Genomic DNA, 25751 nt, shown 5'->3' with positions numbered 1-25751 from the left:
TTAAGCGAAATTCGAATTAGTGGGCGGGCGTTGATAATGGATGGAAATCGGGCTACACTGCACGGGCAGAACACAAAGAAGCCTTCTCTGGACTCGTCATCGTGAATCAGGTGCTACTACACGTTTGTGGCAGGTGATTTCGTAAATAATCTTTCATAAATACATGCGCTGGAGCACTGGCGCCAGTGGCGTAGCGCCCCCTGAAGAAGCGAAATAAGCTGTTGTAGGAGCGTAGCGCATGCCACGCGGTTGTTTTTCTGTTTCGTTGTTTTGCATCTGTAGTAAATTTGATTTGGTTTGGATTTGCAACACATTGTAATCACTCTGGGCCAACTTCTTTAGCGAGGAGCGATGGAAACCAAGGCATCATAGTTCGAAATAACCCTTCTGGATACCGACACGTTCGAATTATCGGGAGTTTTCCCCCATTGAAATATACAAGGCTGTGCCGGGACAAGGGTGTGAGCTTGAATTAACCTGGAAGTTCGAATTACCGAGCTTTTACTGTGCAACTTGTTAGTTGTATGTGAGAATAAGGGAAATATTTTTAAAAACACGATCTAAACTTAAAACGGCATTTTTAATGCGACATTTTTCACCTAAACCCGGCTGCATAATGCATTGTGATGTTCTGAAAATACAATAATCCCTCGTTAACTAGAACTCAGATATCTCAAAATTTGGGTAAAGTAGAAACTTCCGTTCGCTTACCTCCCATAGACGCTATGTGTTTGCCCCCCTTTATCTTGAAACGTTTTTTGGCGGACCACAGATATCTCGAAATGTTGGCAGGGAGGACACAAGGCAAAGTGCGCTACAGGCAGCTGGTCAGGTCTCCGTTGAAACGCTTAGTTCCCACCACACGCTGAACCAGGTCGGGAACAGCAAATTTACGTGAAGGCCGATGTCCGTTACCGAATTGCTGGCCAAAGCCTACATTGTTCAGATAACTGTGGACGATGCAGCTGATCATGCAAGCGACGAGGAGCCGCGAGAAGTGCCTACAACGGCAGAAACAAGAAAAGTCTTGCACCTGCTTTGCATCAAAGTAGAATGTAGTGGTGGCGACCAAAAAAGATGCGAACGCGAAACAGGCGAGCGCAACGCAGTTCTTTCTCCCGCAGCAATAAAAATGATTTTTTCCTGCAAAATATTTTGCCTTATCACGAAAGCTACCTTGTGCAGTGAAGCTTTTGCTGCCATCACTGGCTCTTATTTCAGTGACCTGGCCACAAATTTTCAGCGTTTCGCTTAACTCGGAACTCTGCTTATCTTGAAATTTTCAGCAGATTTTACGTTCACGAGGTATTACTGTATATGGCTCAACAAGACCGCGCAAAAAAGACCTAACCGAGATAAACCTAGCTTTTATTATACCGAAAAAGGACCATGTAAATGCTGCTGATATAGACGCTTGTCCGTAGAATGCTATCTTTCTGCGAAATTTGAGCTTTCCGAACCAGCGTGTTTGGAAAAACGCCGAAACACTATTGGAGATGTAGCTAGTAGTGTAGTAGTGGCGCAATAAAATGCTCATTGAAAATGTTTGAAAAAAATGTTAACAATAACAATCCCTTATAAATGTTATGTTGTAGCGACAGTTTAGACGCCAAACATCGCCATGTTTTAATTTTTCACTGCATTTGGTTCGTTGGTTCATTTTGGTGTCAGCTGGTGTTGTATTGTTGGGAAATTCCTCCAACTCGATCAGTTTTTCAACATGTCATTTGGGGGCTAGCAATAATGACGTTTTGTGTGCACGGTAAAGCACTTTCAGTTTATTTATCAATGGTGCAGGGCACGTCATTAGAAGAATCAGTCAGATGATGATAGTGGTGCTCCTTTTTCAGATACCTTACCTTTCTGCTACAGACCGCCCATTGTCCTCAGTGGTGAACATGCGGTAGTGGTAGGTCTAGATGCAGGGTTGATGGGTGGTGTTTAGGTGTCTGGTGACTTGGCGTTGGGGTGTGGCATAATGCGGTTGCCCTTTGCAACTCGAATGGTGTTCGAGGGTCATGCTGCCAGCACAGTCTGGAGTATAGTCACTGGTCCTATGTCCCTCACATCTTGGCTTTCATCTCGGCATAAATTGTAGGTTGCAAATAATGAGGCAATGGAGCAAGGGACAACGGTAGCCATTCTCTGTTCTGTGTATGTTTATGAGGCATTTTTGACGGGGCTTATTGAGGTTGATTGTCATTCGAAATGTACTCAGTAAGGCAGCATGCCCGGGATGTCTGCAGGGGTGGGGCGAGTTGGAAAATGGTTTTCACATGAAGCAGCTTGTACCTTGTTGAACTTTGCGTTCAAGCATTTTGAATCTCGGTAGCCACTAGCACTGCCAAATGTTTTATTCTGTGCACAAGTAAGGAGCACCATGAAAGGACAATGATGTATATCCCCCCTCCCTTTGTACCTGTGGCCATATCAGTCAGTGGCGGTCTCTGAGTGGTAAAATGGTATCGCAATAGACTTACAGATTGATGTGCAGAATTTTGAAGTTTATTCCCATTTCCATGTAATGTCATGGGGCTGTGAAAGTGCATTTTCCCTCTTCGTGTATGCTCCAAAGTGCCATTCCAGGATCTGCCCATTTCTCTCTCCTCCCGTTTGTGCCCTTTTGTGAACTGTCGCATTGAGGCGGTGATTTCTGGTAACGGCAGTGCGCTTGCCCTCATTTCAGGCTGAGGGAGGCCTCAGCAGTACATCCAAGCAGCGGCAGCAGAACCACCATGACCAGAAGGGGCACGGCGACGCCCGAGAAGTGGACGAGCTGATCAGCTACATCAACGGCACTGATGGGGAGGGTGGCCGGAAGGAGTCGTCTGATTCGCCAGCGGAAGCCAGTGGTGCCACCGCCACTGGAACGGTGTCCAAGCGGCACAAGCGCAAAACCAAGCGGGTATGGCTTTTGTTGTCAGAGGGCAGTAGTTAGTGTACGCACAGCTTGGAACATTTCTTTTGTAATGGTGTGGGTCTTCTCTCTGGCAAGGCAGATTTTGAACCATGCATGGTTGAATCTTAAACGGCCCGCAGCAGCCACTTTTCTGATGGAGGCAACAGCGAAAACACCTTACTGTTCGAGATTTCGGCGTACGTTAAAGATCCCCTGGTGGTCAAAATTAATCTGGAGCCCTCCACTATGGTGTGCCCCATTGCCTGTGTAGCGTCGGCACGTTAAACCCCACAGTCAATTAAATCTTAAACGTCACGGTTTGGTAAAGTGGCCCCACTGATAAATTGTGGTTGTAAAACGTCAGTACATAATACAGTTTGCATTTCTTTTTTTTTTTTTAAAGAAACAAATGAAATGTTAGTTTTTGTTGCAGTAGCTTCTTCAGAATGTAGAGAAAAATGAGCCTAGAAGCTATGGCCGAGCTGGGGCAGTGTCGTCAGTAAAATGCACAGCCTGCCATAATTATTGTAATTAGTGTGAATCAGCAAAACATATGGACTCAAATGGGGTTTACTGCACAAGTGTTAACCAAGACCGGTCCATTTAGCTGCTAGGGGCACTTATATCAGTTTCAAACAATGCTTGAAACAAGTCTAGATGCTGATATTGCAAGCACAATCTGTGGAACCCTACGCATGCGCTGCCCCCACTGCTTTATGACCGGGGGAGAATATGTGGATAATACGAGTAGAAACTCAGCTTCATGCTGTCAGCCTTGTTTTAAGGTTTACCTGGGCTCCAAAGTTTTCGTGTGCCCTTAAGTTTTGCGACAGATTCAAATGGAAGCAGTAAAAATTAAGGGCACGCAAATAAAGGAAAGCATTTACAGTAGGCATGCTGCTGCCATAAGTAGGCCAGGATTCAGTGATGGACTTATCCAATGCCATACATGATTTTTTCCTTGGAAAGGTATTAAATCGTGCATAAAGGAAGTGTTATGCAGTGGAACTCTGATAATACGACTTTCAAGGGACCACGCGAGAGTGTTGTACGACCGGGGTGTCGTATGTTCGGGGTACACATAAATGCCAGCCTAGTAGACCGTCTCGCGCAACAGGTGGGCCGAGAGCCTATTTAAGCTAGTATATTAGTGTGTTCTCATCTAATTTGTGAACTCCTAACTGATATCTAAAGCTTCTAAAAATAAAACGCCTATTTCGTGCCCCCCCTCCCCTCTACGGCATCTGCACTAGCCCGCCAGCCATGTACCGCGCGCTACGCAACCCCTGTGCCGTCCTTTAAAGAGTGGCGGTCTGGTAGCAGCCGTCTTCGACGATCTGACATCACTCGGCATTGCTGGCCTTTTCGGACGTGTTTCTCGCCGTGGCCTTCAATGGGCCAGGGCACATCGGCGAGTGCTGGAGCGGCTTTATTGGCGAATTGTGCAATTATTTTGGAGTGTTGCTGTGAATGAGGACTTATCGCACGCATAGATTTTGTGTGCCAACCATCAGAGACTACTTAGTCCCGAAAAATGGCCCATAGAGTTTCTTAAAGTGCTGTTCTGACTGGCGCCCATCGCCCGCCCATCGCCTAACTCCTGTTCATGCGTCTCATAGTGGTCTGGCGATTTATTATTATTATTTTTTTTATTAGTATTTTTTATTTATTATTATTATTATTATTATTTTTTTTTTGAATGTCTACATGCACAGCAACAATGTACATCGGGGATCAGGGAAGTGTTATGTGGCCCCCGGCACGACGTCAGAACCCTCCTCCCCTTGGCACTTCTGAAATGGGGTCAGCAAGATTGCTTCCAGTTGGCGTTGCTTCCAATCTTCACACTTAGACCCCCCCCGCCCTATTTGTCGGCTTCATGCAACTTAGCCCTCCACCTCAAAAGGTTGCGGACCCCTGATATAAATGAAACGGCTTTGAGCCACTGGTTGCCACACTTTTATCTCGTGAGCATGTACGGATTCGTTTGCACACGGAATATTAACAGAGTTGGAAATGACGTCGAAGCTGCAACCTTCGGCGCAAGGAAACTGCCGCTACAGCTTAGCTCTGGCTGCGCCAACGTGCATAATACAGGCCTGAACTGCGGCAAAACCCATGCAGTGATTACTGAAGCCAGGCTTCTGCGCTCATCACAATAAGAAGGATGGGTTAGCGGCAGCACCGAGCAGTGAGGCTCTGGGGACGCCTGCGGTGTGATGAAAGGCATTTGGTGCACTTTAAGCAACGTGAGACCAGACATTCTACGCCGTGCAAAGGTGATATGTGCTACCGAAAACTAGAAAAGAATCTAAGAGTCACCGCTCCAATCGACTAGCTTAACTCTTTCGTGACCACGCCATAGGTCATCGTTAATGGGTGAAGAATGATTTTCAAACCTTCCGCAAAAACTGAAAACGGCACTATTCAGACAACTGCCGCCATCTGGCGTGTTCATTGGAAGCCCCTTTTTCGGTTTTGTTGCCGTTTACATTTCGCTTGGGTAGACGGCAGGGCGAGTGAAATTTGAACCCAAGATATCAGCAAAGTTGGGTGAAAATGGTGTCCTGTTTCACTGCGCGCTCTGCAAAGGCGGACAGTGGTTTCAGGGACTTCGGCCAGTGCTGCTGCTGATTTTTTTTTACCCCAGCAGCAGTGATGATTTCAGCAACGATGTGGATTCTTCAGATTTTATTTCTGATGAAAACTCTCCCATTCAACAGCCTCAGACTTCGACAGGTGCGGCCAGGCAAGGTTCGTTTTTACTTCGCGCTTTATTTATAAATAAAACGTGCTAATATCTGACGACTGTGGTATTAATTTCATGTGTAGGGTCTGGACAACATGCAGCCGGGATATTGTGCCAAATGCACCGCTCTGTATCGAGTTATCACCTTCAAGATATCTGGCGGTCGTGTAAAATTAGTGCTGCGGAGCTACGCATGCTGCTTCTCGAGAGTGCTAAATATTTTTTCTTGGTGTTTTTGCCACTGCAGTGATGAAGATATTGTGTGAGAACACACACAAGCATGCTTGGATGCATGTTTTAGAGAGACCAACTGACTCTGTAGTGGCTTCACGGAGTCGAACAGCCGTCGGGGCCGCTATGTTGGCGCGCCTGCAAAAATCCAAAACTTGGTGTACGGCGTTGATTTGTATATTGAATCATAGCTTAGGAATGGAGGAACATTTCGTGTATCTTAGAATTCCTAAAATGATTTTCAGCCTCATTAAAATTGCATTTTTGTTTTTTGTGTATACTCATTCTGTGCAATTTTTTTCTTCATTGACCAATAAACTGTCAATAATTACACCTTTCACAAAACTGCTGTTGTGTGTTTGAAAGAGAAATCTATAAGTTACAATTTCATGCATAGCAATGCTAAATGTATTTAGTCCATTAGCTCAAGAGAAAAAAAAAATTTCTGGAAACACTCAAAATCGGCCATTTTTCCGTGGTCACAAAAGAGTTAAACAGCCAGACTGACTTATTTCATTGCGACGACACGCACGCAACGTGTAAACACAAAAGGAGGCGTGCTGTAGAACAAGCGTGCTGAAACAGATTGGTGTGGACTACATTCTTGCCAGCAGCCTTCCGTTACTGTCTGCAAAAGTCACCCTTGCCGATGCTCTTGGAACAAAATTCTTCCGTTGGAGAATGGCGATCCCATGCAGACTGGTCTCCGTGTCGCGCTCACTGTGTGGAAAGCGGTGGATTGCGCTCACACAGATGGTCTTTGTGAAGTTGCGGCCAGTGAGACTCGCATGGCGATTTGTCCCACACCTTGAGGTCCCAGTCGCAGCTGGTACATCCAACTATGGCGCAAGTTTTCCCCCTTTACTTCCACATTTTCTGACTGCGCACTTCACTGAGCACTATGACAGCCTACCGCAGGAACTGAAACCGCCCCTTGCTAAAGGCCAGTCATGGCGAGTCATTGCAGGTCATCCCAACTGCTCTCTGTAAACGGTCTATAGCCCGCCAGCTCTGCACCTCACGTGCGCGAGATAAGGCCGATGTGGTCGAGCAAATTGAGAGGGGAAAAGGCGAGAGTGCAACTGCCAAGGCCAAGCGAAACGAGCGATAGTACAAGGCGGCGATGGAAAAAAAAAAGGCAGCAAATAAAGGAGCGGAGCGGCTTTGAAAGTCACTAATAAGCAGAGAGTCGGGGAGAGAGAGAGCATCGTGAAAGGAAGAAACATGATCCGAGCGAGCGAGGAAAGCGAGTGTTGGGTTTCGTCGTATGTGTTTTCACGTTAATTGGCTCGATGGTAGCTTCGATTTGCGGTCCCGTGGGCCAGTTGTGTGGACTTCTCACGGTTGGCACGTTGGCGTTCTGCTGCCCATTGAAGGTTTAAGTCCCGCCCGCCAGTACCCACCTGCTTGCTTGCGTCTGTTCAGCAAGTGGTCTGGCCCGCCTGCAGACATTCGCACCTCAAGCAGTGTCAAACGAAGGCTAATAAAAACAGGTCCGGACGAGGCGGTGTAAAAAATGGGAAAAGCGTTGGTTTATCCCTGCCAATGTCCGTCGTATGAAGCGGACCACGTGCACCCGAGTGTCGTATTATCGCGGTTTTTAATGCACTGTCTCTATGGTGAGTTTGCCGGGACTGTGGTGATCCGTCATAAGAAGCGGGTTGTCGTAATGCTGGGGGTCGTATCAGCAAGGTTCCACTGTATTAGATGCGAAGCATCTCATGCTTGGGCTGTGTCCCTCCCTCCCTCGTCGTTGTCCGCCGTCCGCACTCTACTGCGCATGCGCGTCTCTTCAGCCCCGTCAGTGTTTGGCCTGACGTCAGCGCAGTCCACTATAAAAAAAAAAATAGTTAGACGGCGCCCGGTTTCGATCCCACGACTCTCTGGCCGCAACGGGAGGTACGTGGCGCTCTTCCCACTGCGCTACAAACCGAGAAGGGAGCGTGTGCTACGAACGCGTCTTATGTCCTTCACTCATTCAAACTACGTCAAGAAGCTACTGATACAACGAAGGCACGCGAAGCTGAACATCAACGGAAACGACGAACTGAAAACTAATGGGAACTTCAGTCGACCCCATGGCTGCTTCGCATACTACTCAGGGTTCCCCTACGGGAAAATGGTGTAATTTTTTTATCCTTTACTCTTTTGTTACGGCAGAAAAACGGCCGATTTTGAGTGCTTCCACAAAACTTTGTTTTGCTCTTGATCTACTCGACTCATTTAGCACTGCTATGCATGAAATTGTAGCTTATAGATTACTATTTCAAACACATAACAACACTTTTGTGAAAGATACAATTATTTACAGTTTATTTGTCAAATAAACAAAAAAAATGCTCAAAAAAGTATGTGCACAATGTATATAGGCATTCATACTGAGCCTAAAAATTATTTTAGGAATTTTAAGATGTACAAATTGTTCCGACAATCCTAAGCTATGATTCAATATATGCATCAATGCTATACACCGAGTGTTGGATTTTTGCTTGCCCGTCAACCTAGTGGCCATGATGGCTGTGCCACTCCGCGAAGCCACTCGAGAATAAGTCGGTCTTTCTAAAATATGCATCCAAGCATACTTGTTTGTGTTCTCACACAAAATCCTTATCACATCAGTGGTAAAAAAACGAAAAAAAAATTAAGCGCTCTTGAGAAGCGGTGTGCGTCGCTTCGCAGCGCTAATCTGGCACGAGAGCCAGGGTATCTTGAAGGTGATAACGCAATACGGCGCAGTGCATTTGGCAAAATATTCTCGCCACACGCTGTCCACACCCTACACATGAAAGTAAAACTGCAGTCAGATTGGAAGCACGTTTTGTTTATGAGTGCAAGGTCAAAAATGAACCTTACCTGGCAGCACCTGTTGAATTCTGAGGCCGTTGAATGGGAGTGTTTTCATGAGAACTAAAATCTGATGAATCCACTTCGTTGCTGGAGTCATCACTCCTGCTGGGGTAACAAAACTCAACAGCAGCAGTGGCTGAAGTCCCTGCGACAGCTGTCCGCTTTTGTAAAGCGCGCCAAGAGGTGGACGCCATTTTCGCATAACTCGGCGCTATCGTGAGCACTGAGTTTAAATTGCAGTCTCGGTGCCATCTCTGCACAGGAAATGTCAGCAAAAGATAATAAAACCTTAAGAGTTATCAATAATTATGCCAGGTGGCGCGAGTTGTCCCAAAGGCGAGAATTTATTTACATTGCAGTTTGCTGCATTTATGTTTCCTGTATACATGTTTCTTGACAAGGGATAACTTTATGAGCATGTGGATGCACCTAACATTCAGAACTCCTCCCCCCTCGCCCCCCTTTTTTTTATGTAGCAGGTTTGAAGTGTTTCTTGTTTGTCATCACTAGGGTTAGGTTTAATGGGCTGCTGTATGTAAAGGGTATTTTCAATGGCTTCAGAAGCAGCCATAGCAGCTTAGGTTTTCTTCGAAACGATAGCTTAGCTCATCGTGCCACTGTGCTGTTAGAGAGCTCAGGGGTGTCAATTCAGAGGAGCCTTGCCAGCTGGGTGGTACCGAAACCCTGTTAGTTAGCGCACGTGCGAGCAACTCTGAGGAGTTATTTTGTTGCTGCACCCACGGTTCCTCTTCCAGTGTTTCTGTGCCTTGCATTCTTGGTGTGGCAGCAAGGCAGATGCCCGCATCGACAAGCATTTGACAGTTGAAATGGTGCTTGGATGCTGTTAGGGGCATCCGCAGTGGTAAGCGAATGGCGGCAGTTGCATCACCTCACTGGTTACCAGCTTGCCAATACTTGTTTCCGGCATTGGCTGAGGTGTTGAAATGTTGAAACAGCTGGTGGATTTTAGTGGCGCAAATTCTGTCAGTATGGTTGCTGACAATACGAGTGATTTTATAACCAATATTGGCATGCGCTATTTCAGAGAGAAGAAGTGGATAAGTCTAAGGAAACAGTGGAGCACAAACCTAATAATGGCTCGGTGAATTCAAGGCTAGTGGAGGAAGAAACTGAGCAGCGGAAAGTTAGTATGCGTTTACTGTACCATTGGCACACACCCGGTGATCAAGCGTGCTTGCTAGCCCTTGCAGTGTCCTCAGTCCGCATGCATCTGTCCCGAAGCATCACTTGGTGCACTTGCATGCATGGGTTCCTCGGTTCGGAAATGCCCTGGTGCAAAGCTCGTGTGCTTTGAGTTGTGCTGCCCGCTGTCTGTCCTTTGTTATTTATTTTTTCTTCTCGCCGTGTTTGGTTGGTTTGCCTGAGCACGCTACTTTTAGCGGCATTCTCCGCTCGTGTGTTTTCTCAGAAATCGCGGTTTGTTTGTGACATTCTTCGGCTGGAGGGGATGGCATGGTGGCTCTTCAAACTGCGAATTTAAGCCAGGCTTGTAATTTCTCGATATACAGCAAAATGGGCTGAGCAACTTTTGTATTGGAGCCTAGTATGGCACATTTGTTACGGAGGTATGCGCAGCCGAATGAAACAGGGGGGAACACTTGACAAGAGGATCTTCTTCTGTCTATGACAGAGTGAACCTGTAGGCACATTTCCTGACACATGCGGGTCACAGAGCAGAACAACCTAGCAGCAGTTTTCCTGCTTCAAAAGTGGGCCCTATTTATGATTTTTAAGAGCTTTGTTATGCGTGTGGTTTGTGATGGAGAAAACTCTACACTAGCAGTGCATTATCCCAGAACAACATTGATCTGAATAGACTAGATAACAGAAACAAGATTTGTATAGAAGTTTTTCATTTTCTTGTGAAGTTATTCACAGAATTAGCGAATATTTAGTCAGTTACATGTAGCTCTTGGTACACTTGCAGCATCCCTATCATGAAAATCGTCAGCTTATCAACGTCCACAGTGGCACAAAGGCCTCTTCTGTACACATGAAACTACTCCAACCCTACATCATTCAAATTCTCTTTTTGTCCCCCAAATTTACTCATCCCATCTCTTTCCCTGCTACTCGTTTCTCCGTAGCCATTGTCACTCTGTTGGTTCCTCAGTTGGCGGTCCTTTGAGCATCATTTGGCGGGCTCAACCCAACTTTCTTAATTTGAACTAGGATGTCTTCTAGGATGTGTTTGAACTAGGATGTCATGTGGGTGTAAGGGTTAATTTAGAATACCTCAGTAACCTCAGATTTGCTGATGACGTTGCCTTGCAGAAAAATTCGTAGTGCATGTGGACGAGGACAAGAAAACAGACACCACGGAGCGCTACTTTCAGTTAGTTTTTATTTTCGAAAGGAACGTCCATATACCTATATCCACATTTTTTGCCCTCTCACCGCCATTGCCCACGTTTTGCAGCCATGCGAAGAAATTCCGACTCCTTATCTGTTAAATTTAACGACGGCACGCTCACACAAGTCAACCCCCCGCTGTAACAATCAATTCGGCCTCCATCATCTCTCGTACCGAATGCTCTTTATGTTTCGCTTGGACAACGCATAGATCAAGCATTGGCACGCAGCCACAGTCATGGCAGTGGACAGGCAAATGACCATCCTGGTGGCTGCTAATGTTTCATCTGTTCTCTTTCAAGCGGTCGTTTAGGCATCGGCTGGTCTGCTCGATATACCGTATTTACTTGCATAATGATCACACTTTTTTTTCCAAAAATATGATGCAAAGTTAGGGGTGCGATCATTACGCGAGGTAAATTTTTCGGGAAAAAGTTTCGGCACAGAAAATGCAAGTTGCAGGTCAGAATGTTTACGATGAGTCTCATGAACATAGTAAACATAACAAATAAAACATAATAAAAATGCCACTGACCACCGATTCACCACCGAGAGATGCAAAATGCAGTGTTTTCATTACGGAACGCGCCGGAATTACAGAATTACGGAACGCGCTGGAACGAGTTTCCTGTGAAGTGAGAACAGGTCGACCAATAAGTGGCTGCTGCTGTCACAATGTGGGACATATAGACATGGCTGCCTACGCAGCAAGTCGAGCGCTTATTATTATTATTATTATTTTTTTTTTATGTTTTGTGAGTACATTAAGTGCATTTAGTGAGAGTTTCTTCCGTTCCAATAATGAACTCATGCACGCTTGCCGATATCGCTAATATGGCAATAACGTAGCCATGTCCACTTTGAAAGAGGAGGAAACTAACATAAGCAGGACCATCGTCGTCTAGACTTGGCACACAACGACATATGGCTGCGGCAAGTTCACAATGCGATCATTGCGCGGGAAATAAAAAAAGTCATATTTTGACGACGAACTTCAGGGGTACGATCGAGTGCGATCATTATGCGAGTAAATGCGGTATTGCTTTCCGCACAACAGCGTAACTTCGAATACCACCCCTGCAATGCATTCTATAAAGGGTGTCCGATGCTGTTTTTCACACACAGCGGACGCCTTTTGTAGAGTGCACGGTAGGGGTGGTATACTTCTGCTGTCGTGCGGAAAGCAATATATCGGGCAGACCAGCCAATGTCTTAACAACCGCTTGAGATAGCACAGGCGAAATGCTAGCAACCACCGGGATGGTGGTCATTCGTCTGTCCACTGCCGTGACTGCGGCTGCGTGCCAATGCTTGATCTATGCGTTGTCTGAGCGAAACATAAAGAGCATTCGGTATGAGAGATTATGGAGGCAGAGAGCGTGCCGTCGTTAAGTTTAACCGATAAGGAGTCGGCATTTCTTCACATGGCTGCAACACGTGGGCAATGGCGGTGAGAGGGCAAAAAGGGTGGATATATATGGATGTTCCTTTCGAATAAAAACTAGTTGAAAGTAGCGCTCCGTGGTGTCTGTTTTCTTGTCCTCGCCCGCAAGCCATATGAATTTTTCTGCCTTGCAACACTAACTCTCCCAAGAATCCGTACACGCTGCCTTGCTAAGTAACTCGGGGGACGAATTGCAAAGCATGATTACCGCACTGGACAAGCAGAGTGAATCGTGGGCCTCAAAATTAATATGCAGGAAACTAAAGTAATGCTCAATGGCCTCGGGGGTGCACAGTGTTATGAGATAGGTGGCAAGGTGGTGGAAGTGGAAAGTGAATATATCTACTTAGGCCAAGTAGTGACCCCGGATCCCAGCCATGAGGCAGAGATAATTAGAAGGATAAAAATGGGGTGGAGTGCATTAGGCAGGTGTTGTCAGATAATGAATGGCAGCCTACCATTGTCCCTAGAGAGGAAAGTATGACAGCTGCATCTTGCCAGTACTCACCAACGGGGCAGAAACTTGGAGGCTCACTAATGGGGTTCAACTTAAATTGATGACGACTCAGCGAGCGATGGAATGGAATAGGATAGGTGTAACGTTAAGGGACAAGAAGAGAACGGAGTGGGTCAGGGAACAAACGTGTGTTAAGGACATATTAGTAGAAATTAAGAGGAAGACATGGGCGTGGGCAGGGCATGTAATGAGAATGCAAGAAGATAACCGTTGGTCATTAAGGGTAACAGAGTGGATCCCTAGAGAAGGCAAGCGTGGCAGGGGGTGGCAGAAAGCTAGGTGGGCAGATGAGATCAGGAATTTCGCGGTAATAAATTGGTCGCAGTTAGCACAGGACTGGGATAATTGGAGATCTATGGGGGAGGCCTTTGCCCTACAGTGGGCGTAGACAAGCTTATGTCTTCTACACAAGTTTGTTTCATTAATTCATGATGCTCATTTCCTATCCCTAAGCATTGCACCTGTCATCCTTCTTTCCATAGTTCCTCAAGCTTACCTAAGTTATCGTGCTAAGTGCTTAGTAAACTAATGCAAAGCCTGTGCCTCATAAGTTAGGACTGAACATATGCATTAATGTATATCGTTCTCTTTCAGCGACAGTGGTGACTCTACTAATTGTGCATCTGATTTCTTTCTCGCAGTTAGCATCAGCACTGACCACTTGTCCAAGATATTCACCCAGCTGCAGTATTTCATTACCTCAGTTGCACTGCCACCTCACAGCGTGGCCTTTTAACATTACTTACAGATTTTATGCTTATCTTTAAAGGCCAGCTGCAGTGAAATGTCACCTTGTGGAAATCACAAAAGTGATTGGCTAGCCCTGGTAGCTCTGTGAAATGGTTGCGTAATGAATAAGTAGCTCTGTACCATACGATGCTGCACCTGTTATGGCAGATTGGGCAAACAGCCATGAAATGGAAGTGACATCCTGTCTGCTCCAGTCTGCAGGCCAGCCAGGTGGCCGGAGAAGCAATCAAGCTCAGTTTGGTGCCCAGGGTGTCTGCGTGCGTGCGTGTGTACGCGTGCGCTTGGAGATAGGTGACCGGTAAAAAGTGCAAAGGCACACGGGGACGTCGTCCGCTCCCACCACATCTGATTTGAGAGCTTTCCTGGCCTCCCGTATTCCGGCGGCTTCCACACGCATTTGTGCATGTTGTATATTCGTCACAGGGTGCCTACCTTTCAGAGAAGCCCCTGGTCAGATCAATCGTTATTTTTTCCCCCCTGTGGAAACAGATAAACAAACACGCACATGCGTGTGAAAAACCGCCGGCGTACGGGAGGCCAGGAGAGCTCTCGAACCGGAAGTGGTGGGAGAAGACGACGTACCCATGAGCCTTCGTGCTTTTTACCGGTCACTTTTTGCATGCATGCTTTTACCCGAGCAGCCAGCTGGTCACGCTTGCTACGCTGATCGCTCGGGTGGACACAATGTCACTTCTGCCTGGCCATAATGGCAGTGCCCTTCTCAATTTTGACTTCAAAATTTGCGGTTTTTTTCTGGCCACTTGCCACTGAGCGGGCTTGCACATATTTTTCACTTGTCATATTCTGTACCTTCCAATATTTTTAGTCAGACTGCACAAAGATAGAGCTTTCAGGAGGTGGAATTTTACTGCAGCTGGCCAACGCTGCCTGTATTACATTGCCTGTTGTGCCAGCCTCTTTCCAATGGGAGCAGTAGGGATGCCTGTGGCATGTCCGCCGGCGCGCGCAACACCTCGGATCAGCGAAGAAAGTAAGAGCCTTGGGGGCCCTAAACGTGGAGGTGCAGAACCGCCACCTTCTGAAGGCTGGACATACCTTGTAATTGTTTCGTATAGTTTTCGTGAAGCGACGCCGCCTAGCAGACAGTGCTCAGGCCGGCAGTATGCAGACAGGCTAGCGAGTGGGGAAGGGCAGGAGAGAGGACTAGGAAAGTGGCTGTTTTGCTATTATCGGCTGATGTGATGGGCAATTTTATACAGGTGACATTGAGGTGGCATTTAAGGGGAGACCCTCATCTTAAGGGCCGAGCCGAAGAGTAATATTATGTACCTTTTTTATTTTAGAAGCTATAAAAAATACAATATATTACAGTTCAGTCAAAAATATTTACCAAGCTGTTGCACACCGAAGTAATGTAAGTGACCAGTTTTGTCTAAGTTTCTAATCTTATTCCCTTGTTTTTTAAAAGCCCGGAGTATCTGGGGTATACTGGACAGATTTGCACACTTGGATAGTGCAACATTCTGTTATTTTACTGTGCTAGTAGTACTTAATATAAAATTTCATGTTGTCATAACTTATGCAATAAGAAGGCTAAAATTATAGCTGTTATATGGTTGCACTCTATGGTCTTTGTGATGTAAGCCAGTATTTAGTGCACACTTAATCAAAAATTTGAGCAGAACAGTATGGTGCTACATACTCGGTAACTCCATCTTACGCTGCAAAAATTGAAACTGCGTGTTCTCAGCATATTGAAAGTGTGAACATCCCAAGTGGGTAGATTAAAAAAGTAACGAAAATGGCTAAAAGGCAAGGGGAGAGACCCTTGCCCTAAAGCCGAATGCAGAATAGAGTTTTCCGAATGCAGTTCCTGAAATATTTTTTGCAGGTCTTCTCCATGTTCACTGAGCAAGGTGTTGTCATCTGCTAGTCTCAAAGTGCTCGGATATTCCACATTTACTCATATTTTTTACTTTCCCTAGCGGTCAAAGACAACCTGCCTCGCCGAAAAAAGGGCCATAAAATACAGCATGTTGCATTTCATGGTTCGTTTTAAGGCTTTAACAGAGTTTTTCGAATGCAGTTCCCTTACCATTTTTTGTAAGTCCTCTCTATATTCACTGAGCAAGACTATGTCATCTGCTAGTCTGCAAGTGGGGTAATGTTCCCCGTTCGCTCTTTTTCCCAGGAAGTCAGCGACTTCGAGAATGCAGTCGTGTCTGGGTAGAATGACCGCTGCTATCTTGCATTTTTGGAGCAGCATTGGGGACATTAGCTAGCAGAGCTAAGGTTGCAGATAAGCAGACCTTTGTGTGGACAACCTGTGGCTTATAATTTTTGTGCTGGTCGTAGGGTTGCCATTCTGTCGTGCTCAACTCTCAACGGTACTTTTGTTTCTTCCTGAAATATTGGCGTCCAGGGTGGTAGTTGAACCCTTAGAGCCTACGTAGTGGCTTCGAATAAATTTTGTGGGAGTTGCAATTACAGAATCAGCTTGTAGGTTTGATGCCATTATAAAAAGGTCTGTTCTGATTATTATAGTTAGCGCATAGCAAATTTTTTGGTGGTTATCCTACCTCGCCCTATAGTGCATCTGTGAGATAGTGTCTTCGCGCCTTGACTAGAAGGTGAGCGACAGGACAGCTGCTTATTCTCAGCTATTTGATTTAAACAATTTAACTGGTTCAAATTTAGCAGCAGATACACAAAGCCTGTAATGTTCACAGCAAGGTATTTACCAAGTCACACCTAAAAAGCATCACACATTTTCATGGAAAGAGGGTGTGCTAACTCGGTGAGCCCCTTAGTTTGATGAAAAATTTTCATTCACTTCCTAAGCTGATCAGTCGGTTCATTCCGCTGTAGTGGTAAATTTTTGAGGTCACAACTTGGGAACTGAATGAAGCTTTCGACTTCAAAGGAGGGGCTCACAATGTGTTGGCACACTTTATTTTGTAAAAAAAAAAGCTTCTCGGAATTGATTGAGGGAAAATGTTGCACCACTCATCATGCATTTTGCGCATTTGCTGTTGTAGTTGAAAGCATGTAGATTATTTGGATTAATAGTTTAAAAAATTACTGTCTATCCTCTCAGTTTCATGTTGTCTGTTTGAGCTAGATGTCAGCTACCTGGTTGGTTGATGGCATGGTTGAGATCAAGCCTGTTCTGTTGGTTGGTAGATATTTAGATATTCACTCATGTGGTTAGCTACTACTACGATAAAAAATTTGTGTGCAACAGTGTAGGCTAGTGGGTGTATAGTGGGTGTATAATTCTTAAGTTCCATGGCATCACTCGTGAGTTAAAGTCAGGAGAATGTATATCCAGGCTAGTGGTACTGAGGAAATTTAGGTGCATAGAATGGACTTGGGCATCGCAGGACAGGCACGGTTGGAGCTCTATGGGAGAGGCCTTTGTGGACTGAGAGAGACGACTGATGGTGACGATAGTACCTCTATCATTGCTAAGCAGATCCACAGTTCTCATCACCTTTGATAGCTTTCCTTCTTCATTGTTTTCAGCACCTTTTCTACCTTTAGTGACTGTGGAAACCTGCTTACGAAGTGGTTTCTGTCGTGATTTACCTGGACTAATGTTGCTATCATGCAAAGCGTAGAACGTTTCTGCTACTTTTACGTAGTCCTTGTTGTTAATTACACTGCAGCTTTTGTCACTGGTTATATGCAACGTGCTGCAACAGTCTTTTGTATAAGACGAGTGGGTGGGCCCGCTGTCCTACGGCAGTGATTTCCTAGTTGCGGTCCCTGTGCATTTGTGCTTTGTGTGTCCTCTGTGAAGGTCCCTCGGCTAAAGAGCTGCTTGCTTGTCTAAGTAACTGTTGACTGAGCATGCTGAGTCAAGGCTTTGCTTGAAGGCTTTGGGAAAAATCCACGAGTGTATCTGCACTGCTGCTGCGGCTGCTGCTTGATAAACTGTGTGTAGTTTGCACCTGTCCTGCCTGCTGGTGGGGTGTGTTTTAATGGGACTTCACTGTACTCGCTGTGTGACGTAGGAGCTTTGCACCTTACATTCTCCCGTGCTATTGAAAATGGTCTCGCAGGCGCCTTCCTCACCCAAGACCGTTGTGAACGGCAGTGAAGCTCGCAAAGAGAATGGCATCCGGTTGAGCAAGTCTCCTAAAAGCAATGGGGCTACCATCAATGGCAACAGCTGCGTTGCTAGCATCCGGGAGTTGAACGAGGAAGACTGCCCTCAGCAGATGTCCTCATGCAAAAGGATGGGCGCCCGGGCGGCTCCCAGCAAGCTGTCTGACAGCCGCATGCCGACGACGTCCATTTCGGGCAATGTGTTCATCATTGGAAGGCCCAGTTCGCCTTCAGGTAAGCCGACAGGAGTGATTTCTTGCCACCAATCATGCCTGAAAAGGAGTTGCCAGCCATATCATTTTTCTAGGTGCTCATTCTCCTCTCTGAAATCATTAGTGCGATGGAAGCCTGCCTGGTTAGGTTGATTGTCCATAATAGAACAAAGCCACAGAACAATTACTTCACGTTTTTTGCACCCCCCATGAGAGCCCTGGTCACAAGCCGCCCGTAGGAAAGCCAAAACATGAAGTAATTACCGACTTTGTGGTTGGCTACTGGCTTAATTTTTTTTTTTTTTTCTGTCCGTGTTGTAACAAAATTTCTTCTCTGTTTTTGTTAAGAAAGCAGTGATCTTTGATGAGAAAAAGGCGTGTATCGTATAGGGGTGGGCGTGTTTTTAGAGCAGAAATGCCGGGGCCACCTCTAATGCATCTTGTGTGTTACAACAGAGACTGACAGTGTGCTGGACGAGGCGACGCTGTCCAAAATGAATTTGGGGGATGTGGAGCTGTCGGTGAAAGCGTCCACCCTGGCTTCGAGCAATGTCCGCAAGCCCCAGGATCGGCACGGTGGCATGCCCCAGGCAGCTGCCCGTTGCAGCCATCAGCAGACGAGTGCCACTCATCAACTGGCAACGGCCAAGAAACAACTATGCACAAACCACCTGAATGGCACTCAGGTTAGCCGGTGCTCTTTTTTGCATAAAATGTAGAATGAAATGTTAGCTGTAGCCTACACGGTGGGTGGTCATTGAAAAACGCATCTCAGTACGTCCCATTGAACATTTCACATAGCCTGGGGAGGTTTTGGATATCTGTGCTTCCTCGCAGAGCTTTACACTGAATGAGCCCCCTCCCCACCTGTTTCCCTGTGGGGACTAAAAAAAATCTCAGCGGTGTCTTGAAAAGAAAAAAAGTAACCTGGTTCTGTTTGAAAGGACCCACCTTTGATAACTCACTCAGCTGCATTCCAGCCACAAAAGACATAGTTTTAACAGTGAAAGTGTGTTCGCTGCTAATTAGCATTTAAGTGATACGATTGAATGGAAGTAGAGGCCCCACTACAATCACACAGTCCTGTTCCTTGCCGGTGACTTTAGTCAGAAGCCGGCAATCATACAAGCAAAACCGTGTGGCATCGTAGAGACCTCGCTGCAAAGTGGCTGGGGAGCCGCCACTGCTTCGTCTGTTTTCATGAAGACCTAGATTATTTTGAAGCTTGGGATCATTGTTATTGGGACAAAGCAGTCTTTTTGGTGAACCAAACTTTTGTTTTGTCTTCATGGCTCCTTTAGTTGAGTCAGTGCTTGCGCCCCTTGCCCTATTCTATACATTTGCCAGTCCCTGGGTCTGAGCCAGCCAGTGAATGTGGAAGCAGCAGTGGGTTCAGGAAATAGGATCCCATTTAGTCTTTACTTTTGTGCCACACCTATTAAGGCATTGGGGCTTTGGGTACAGAGCCCTCCAATTCACCAGTGTCAAAATCTGGCTTTTAAGTCACGGTAGTATGGGGGGGGGTCATCAGGCTTTTCACATGCTGGGGCTTTAATGTGATCGCAGCTTGTGCAGACTTTGTAGTTTTGCTATTATATAGAATGCCCAAGATGATGCTGAGACAGACGGCTACAATCATAGTTACGCAAAAAACTTTGTTAGGATTATTGTGTAAACCAGAGAGCTGGTTCATTTTATGGGACGACCTTTCTGTGCTGTAAATCAAGAAATCCCTTTGCTGTAGGTGGTGTCCTTTCTAATATGCAATGCTGTCTAACCCCTGTCACAATCCCTTCCTTGCCGTCTGGGGTTTAGGCATAGGGCCGCTGAAGTTCTTGAAGTGCCAGAGGCAATCGGATAACAGGGGCTAAGCTATAATAAAAAAAGGGCTTTTATGACCCATAGTGTCACTGTCTGGATGGAAGGCCAAAGTATGGGGTTGTAATAATTTCGAGGTGGCAGTGGGGATGTCATTGGACAAGGTGTGCAAGGGTTGTTTCGAAGGCTGCAGTGAGGATTGGGGCAGGATACTGTCCCTTCTTGTTGTTACCAATCTACATTTTGCTCGCGAAAAAAATCAGTCCTAAAGTGTGTGCTACAGCAAAACAGAGAAGTTCGGTTGGCATTAACTCATTCCTGACTCATTGAATCAACCTTTTATCGGTGAAGTCGTGGTGTTCAGCCACCATGTTTTATAGTGCCAGATTTTAGTATACAGCAGTAGAAGCAAGTTGCATACTTTTAAGCGTATTTGCTGAATATTCAACAACAGTGCACTAGATGTTCCCATTCGTATTTGTATATCTGAGGTATTCATGCACACCTCAGCTGGCTGAATATTCAGGACAAAATGTACGTAGCAGCCAAGAGCTGCGTGTCGGAGTGGCAATAGTCTTCGTACACAGAAAATAGTTACTACGGGGTATATGTATTACCTTAGCTGCTGCTGTACTTGTGCTTCTGAAGTAGGACAGGCAGTGGACCTGTTCTGCGGAAATTTTACAACTTCCAGTCGGGCGGATCAGTGCATAAGGTCACATGCTGATGCACTTTAAACTCTGATCTTAGTGCCTATCGGGAGTTTTAAAGCTCCTACTGAACTGTCCTCCCCACCTCCTGAGTAGGAGTTCAATAAATGGTTCAGTTCTCACTGGAGTGGGATTTCCTTTTACTGATTCATGGCTTCTGAATTTTTAACCTCCGAGTCGAGGGTGCCTATGTCGGAGCTCCCAACTCATTCTGTGGATACTTAAATTCTGTAAATTGAAGTCACTCCTAGCAAAAAAGAAATCTACCATATTTACTCGCGTAATGATCGCACTTTTTTCCAAAAGAATTGATGCAAATTTAGAGATGCGATCATTACGCGGGGTAAATTTTTCGCGGAAAATATTTGACCACAGGAAATGCAACAAGTTGCGGGTCAATAATTTTACGATAGGTGTCATGAACATAATTAAAACTAAAGGATAAATATGGCTTACCTTTGTAATAAACGCACACATCACATGAACAGCACACAGACATTTTTATTAATGATTTCTGATTCAGTGACGACCTCTCATTTTGAAACTTCAAACTGTGCACACAGACGGGACAGAAAAAAAGTGACAGAACGAGCGCAGAGAAAAAAAAAAGATGTGACGGGACTTGGCTAGACTTGGCACATGTACGGCCTATCGCTCCAGCAAGTTCGGGGTGCGATCATTGCGCGGGAAATAAAAAAAATTAGCAGTGGCTTAGCTCGGCTATGCCAGGATATACGTAGCGTGAGCTAAGGTTTAGCTGGTTATTCTTAGGTTTCCTGGTTGTCTAGGAATAGCTGATTATCATGCTTACTGCTGCTAAAACGATTTCCAATCCAATCCAATCCAGTCCAGTCCAGTCACTGCTCCTCCTGCATGAGCAGCACGGCTCTCCAGGAGCCATGCAAAACGGCTATCAAGCGGCTCCGGCGCAGTGACAGACTTGGCTACTGCGCAACGGAGCCGACAGCTGGGCACGCGCCGGCGCCAGTGCGTCTGCCGCGGCTACTGGCAAATGTGGAGACCCAATTCTCTACACGCCCGTACTACAATTGGATTGGATTTCCGATACAATCCAATTTAATCCTATCCAATCCAATCCAATTTAATCCAACCCAATCCAACCCAAATCCAACCCAATCTCATGCTCTTCGCGCATGTGCAGCACGCCCTTTCACGGCCCACGCGAAACTGCTCAACCTCGGCCAGTGCAGCTTATGCTACAAAAAAAAAAAAAAAAAAAAAAGAAATCGAATTTTGGTGACAAATTTTAGGGGTGCGATCACTATGCGAGTGCGATCGTTATGCGAGTAAATACGGTATTCGATGTGTGCAAGGTGGCCATTTTTCGTTTATTCAACATTTTTTAGATTTCTTATGAGGAGACTACTTAACGGGGGGGGGGGGGGACATTGCTCTGAGAACAATTTTTTTATATTTTAAAGTAAATTCTATGAAACTTGTCAGTCTTGCTGCTTTTTTCCCACTGATTTCAAATATGCTATTAATTTTAGAGCCATTCAATTAGTTTCATAGATAATTCGAGATAATTAGTCATTTTTGGAGAAACAATAGACAAAACAGTGTTAGTCATAAAACTGTAATCTTTATATTTCCCAATACTGTGAACCCTGTTGAATGCCATAAGAGAAGTGGTTTTTTTTTATGTACCGCTTGGAACTAATTTTACATCTCATTAAACTTTGGTGTGCGAAATGGGCATTCAAAATGGTTCCTTGCCACTGGGTTAATTGCTCAGTGAGTATATAATTTCTCAGTGAATAAAGCATCGTTTGCTGCTGGACAAGCACTGAGGGCACTATAATACACTAAATCTGTCGAATAAAACAAACTTGTATTTTGTCTGCATGGCCCCTTTAAAGCAACAGATTCGCCGGTGGCTTACAGCTATGCAGAAGCAAGCAAGAGAAAGTGGAACTCCCAAATAGCTATAAGTTCAAATCCATTGATTAAATCAATGAGGGGTAACAAGTTAATTTAAATCTTGCCCGGAAAATTTTTTTTTAATCCCTGCTAATATAGTTTGACGTGTTGCCAACGTGCATTCCAAACGCACTGTTGTCTACTGCTCAAGTTGCGGTATGCACTACAGCATGTGTATTTGAAAGTACCACCTCTTAACTCTTTCGTTACCGCACGAAATTGACCAATTTTTAGGGGTCTAAGAAAACGTTTTTTCTGTGCTAAACATATTGGTTAGGCACATATTGCAGTGACATAAAATGCAGATGATTCAACACCCTTTCCAACGACACCAGTTTTAATAATTTTTTCATAAATAGTGATTGGGAAAAAAATTATCAAATTCAAAATTTTTGTCCAGGCATTGAAGAAAATAAAAGAAGGAAGTTCTGCAAAACAAACCACCAGTAGTAAAAAAAATTAGAGTATGCATTTTGTAGGTAAACATTTCAAAAACCCGTCCTTTAAAAATTGATTTGCTCGAAACACTGTCAGATATGAAAGAAAATGCTAGCACGTGTGGTGCCCGCTTCAAACTTCGCAATTTTGGATGGTTCTCTGGAATAAATCTGGTGGTTTGACATTATTAAGGGCACCAATGAGTCCCAACGTGTCGTAAAAACACCTTGTCGATGATTATGGCCAGCACAAAATTCAAGGCAAGCAAGCAATGCGAAGAAATCCACGTGGAGTTGAAAGCCAAGCTCGATGGTAATGCTTGTGGACGTTCTGATCGTCACTTATCTGCCAGAACTTTATCATCTTCGGACTTAGTATAGATAGCCCTGCTTGAAGGAATAAGGTGCGAGGTACTAGAATTGTGCCCACCAAGCTTTCACCTAGCAGCTGTCGCGCTGTGAAGAGAGTTCAACACTATGAGCCTCCTACATTGCAGCGCCACCCAACATTTTTGGAAAGAAATGATATCAAGCTTGTTGGAGACTTTGTCAGAATAGACAGTTCTCCTAAGAAGTGACACTAGACTTCGAGAAATACCCTTGTACGGAAATTAAACTGGCCAGTGAACAGCTGGCGGTGTTCAGTGCCGATTGGATGCGCTCTCCTTGTCTGAACTGATATCCGGTGACTTGGTGTTTGTTATCTTTGGACTTTCAGCGGGGGCTGTTTTCACCGAAGTAAGGCGTGGGTGAAGTGGAATCACGAGCGGCGTGAATTTTTTGAGGAACAGTAGCGGGCGACAGAGGTGCCGTGGCAAATCAGCTCGAAGTTGGGTAACTGCCCAGTAGCAGCAAATATGAATTTCACAACGCGAGAACGGAACCGAAACTGCTGGAAACTGGCCGAAAATGCCAGGTCCACTTGTGAGACATGTGGGGGATCTTCAGAAATAAGCTTTGGCAGAATAAAGCTACCCTTTCTCCAAGCCGAAGATCACTAGTGAATAGCTAGTGTCATTTTCAGGTAATTATCATCTCTCAATGCTGTCAGATTACAAAACTGACGACATAATTTAGTATTTGACTTGCTAGGAGCCTTTTGATAAAATAAAATTGATGGTAATGCATCATAACGAGTGGCATGCTTTTTTGTCAAGTGCAGCAACCACGCCTCTCCTCCCCCCAAAAACACATGCACCTCAGCTGGCAAAAAACGCTCTCAAAAATCTCTAGGTCACTGGAGTGGGAAAATTTAAACTGATTCTAAAAGTGCAGTACCTAGACTAACCACTGGGGTGTACTAGATGTATAAGAAACGACTACAACATGTCGAAATCAGCAATATAAAGCATTGGTCACCGGTGATCGATTTGAATGGGCGTGGTAACGTACGAGTTAACATATGGCTACACCTCTCAACATACAAGTGGGCTTCAAAGTTTGCAAAAATTAAGCAAGATTTATTCCATTGCTGGCTTTTTAGTCTAGACCTGTACATGTTCAAAAGTTCATGTATGTAATTTAAAAATGTGTGCGTTTTAGTTAGTTATGTAGTTCCATAGTCCTTCGGAAAAAACAGCACCCATCTTTTATGTATAATTATGTATATACATAGTACATGGCAGGCACTCGCTGTAAACCCCTGTTATAATTCAAGGGTTTTATTTCAGGCAGTAGTATGTCCAAATAACGAGTGGTGTCTTAAATGCAACTCGACCTAGGTGGGAACAAGGTTAAGTCAATAATTTGAGGGATGACGTTATGGTATGAGGGCTTGCTGTTTGTGTGTGTGTTGGGGGGAGGGAAGGGGGCAAATGGGGGTGCAGCCATAAACAGGCTGTTGCACCCTGCAGCTAGCTAGGACACTAGAACCAAAGCCACAATTCTACTTTGCGGTGTCACTGGGACGCTGCTGAGGGTTCAGTAAATTCACCGGGAAGAGCGAGGTATGCACTCGGAAGCAAATTCAACAGCTATGCTTTAATACTTTGAACAAATGAACAATACATATGCTGGAGCGGTTGTTGCAAGTGGACACAGTCTTCGTCGGCTCACTAATCGACATGGTAGTCGAGTGACTGAAGCTTCTTGAGTGGCCTGTGCTGTACAAACTCCGATTTGGTCGGTGGAGAAGGGTCTCTCTGAAGGGAGGAGAATGCCAGTCTGAGGCTGATAGGGGCAGTGCTCTTGCATATGCCGTGCCAGCATGGGGGAGCATGCCATGCACCACACAACAGCATGAAAACACAGCCCACCCTTGCCGTCATGGTGGTGCTTGCACCGTCGTGGCCTGCAAAAGAAAGGTACGGGAAGGTGCGTGGTCCACTCAGTGCTCATGTATATGGGTGTGTAATAGGGCCTCATTAAGTGAACGAGAATGCTGTGGAAAGCATAGGGGAAGGAGTTTTTGTGTGGAAATTAAAATTCTGAAGTTTTAGTTGAGCGTGATGAGAAATGTGGATGCTGTCTTTTACAAAATAGTCAAGAAAAGGCTCAGTGTATGCATTTTGGGGACTGGGACCTCGAGGCCACCACGTAGCTGCTGTGACCAATGCGTTGCTGCAGTTCACAGAAATATTTCCTCACTTCAGTATGAAAATGTAGAGGCATAATATTACAAGAGAACTACACTTAAAAATGCCCTCTGTTACTTGTAGAGTGGACCAATTGCACACATTATTCATGTACGAGGTTCTGGTGGTGATGGACTCTGAGGGAAAAACACAGCCCATACAGTTCTTCCCTGGGCATA

At 45.3% G+C, this 25751-nt stretch overlaps 1 protein-coding gene across 4 annotated transcripts in view; it reads left to right on the top strand.

Annotated features, from left to right (window-relative positions):
- The window catches only part of LOC144155709 (uncharacterized), a 104232-nt gene that overhangs the window by 63802 nt on the left and 14679 nt on the right, over nt 1-25751 (top strand). For 3 of the 4 annotated variants that reach the window (XM_077687322.1, XM_077687321.1, XM_077687324.1), the window contains 4 exons: nt 2687-2905; nt 9772-9870; nt 17836-18115; nt 18550-18779. In XM_077687322.1, the coding sequence (XP_077543448.1) occupies nt 2687-2905; nt 9772-9870; nt 17836-18115; nt 18550-18779 (828 nt within the window). The remainder of the gene's footprint in view (nt 1-2686; nt 2906-9771; nt 9871-17835; nt 18116-18549; nt 18780-25751) is intronic. The other variant, XM_077687323.1, reaches the window with a different exon arrangement.

This window comes from Haemaphysalis longicornis, unplaced genomic scaffold (assembly GCF_048455015.1).
Source record: "Haemaphysalis longicornis isolate Haplotype H1 unplaced genomic scaffold, Haemaphysalis longicornis Haplotype H1 scaffold_1, whole genome shotgun sequence".
Taxonomy (NCBI): domain Eukaryota; kingdom Metazoa; phylum Arthropoda; class Arachnida; order Ixodida; family Ixodidae; genus Haemaphysalis; species Haemaphysalis longicornis.
The sequence above is the reverse complement of the archived record's forward strand: the minus strand, read 5'-3'. Positions and strand labels throughout refer to the sequence as shown.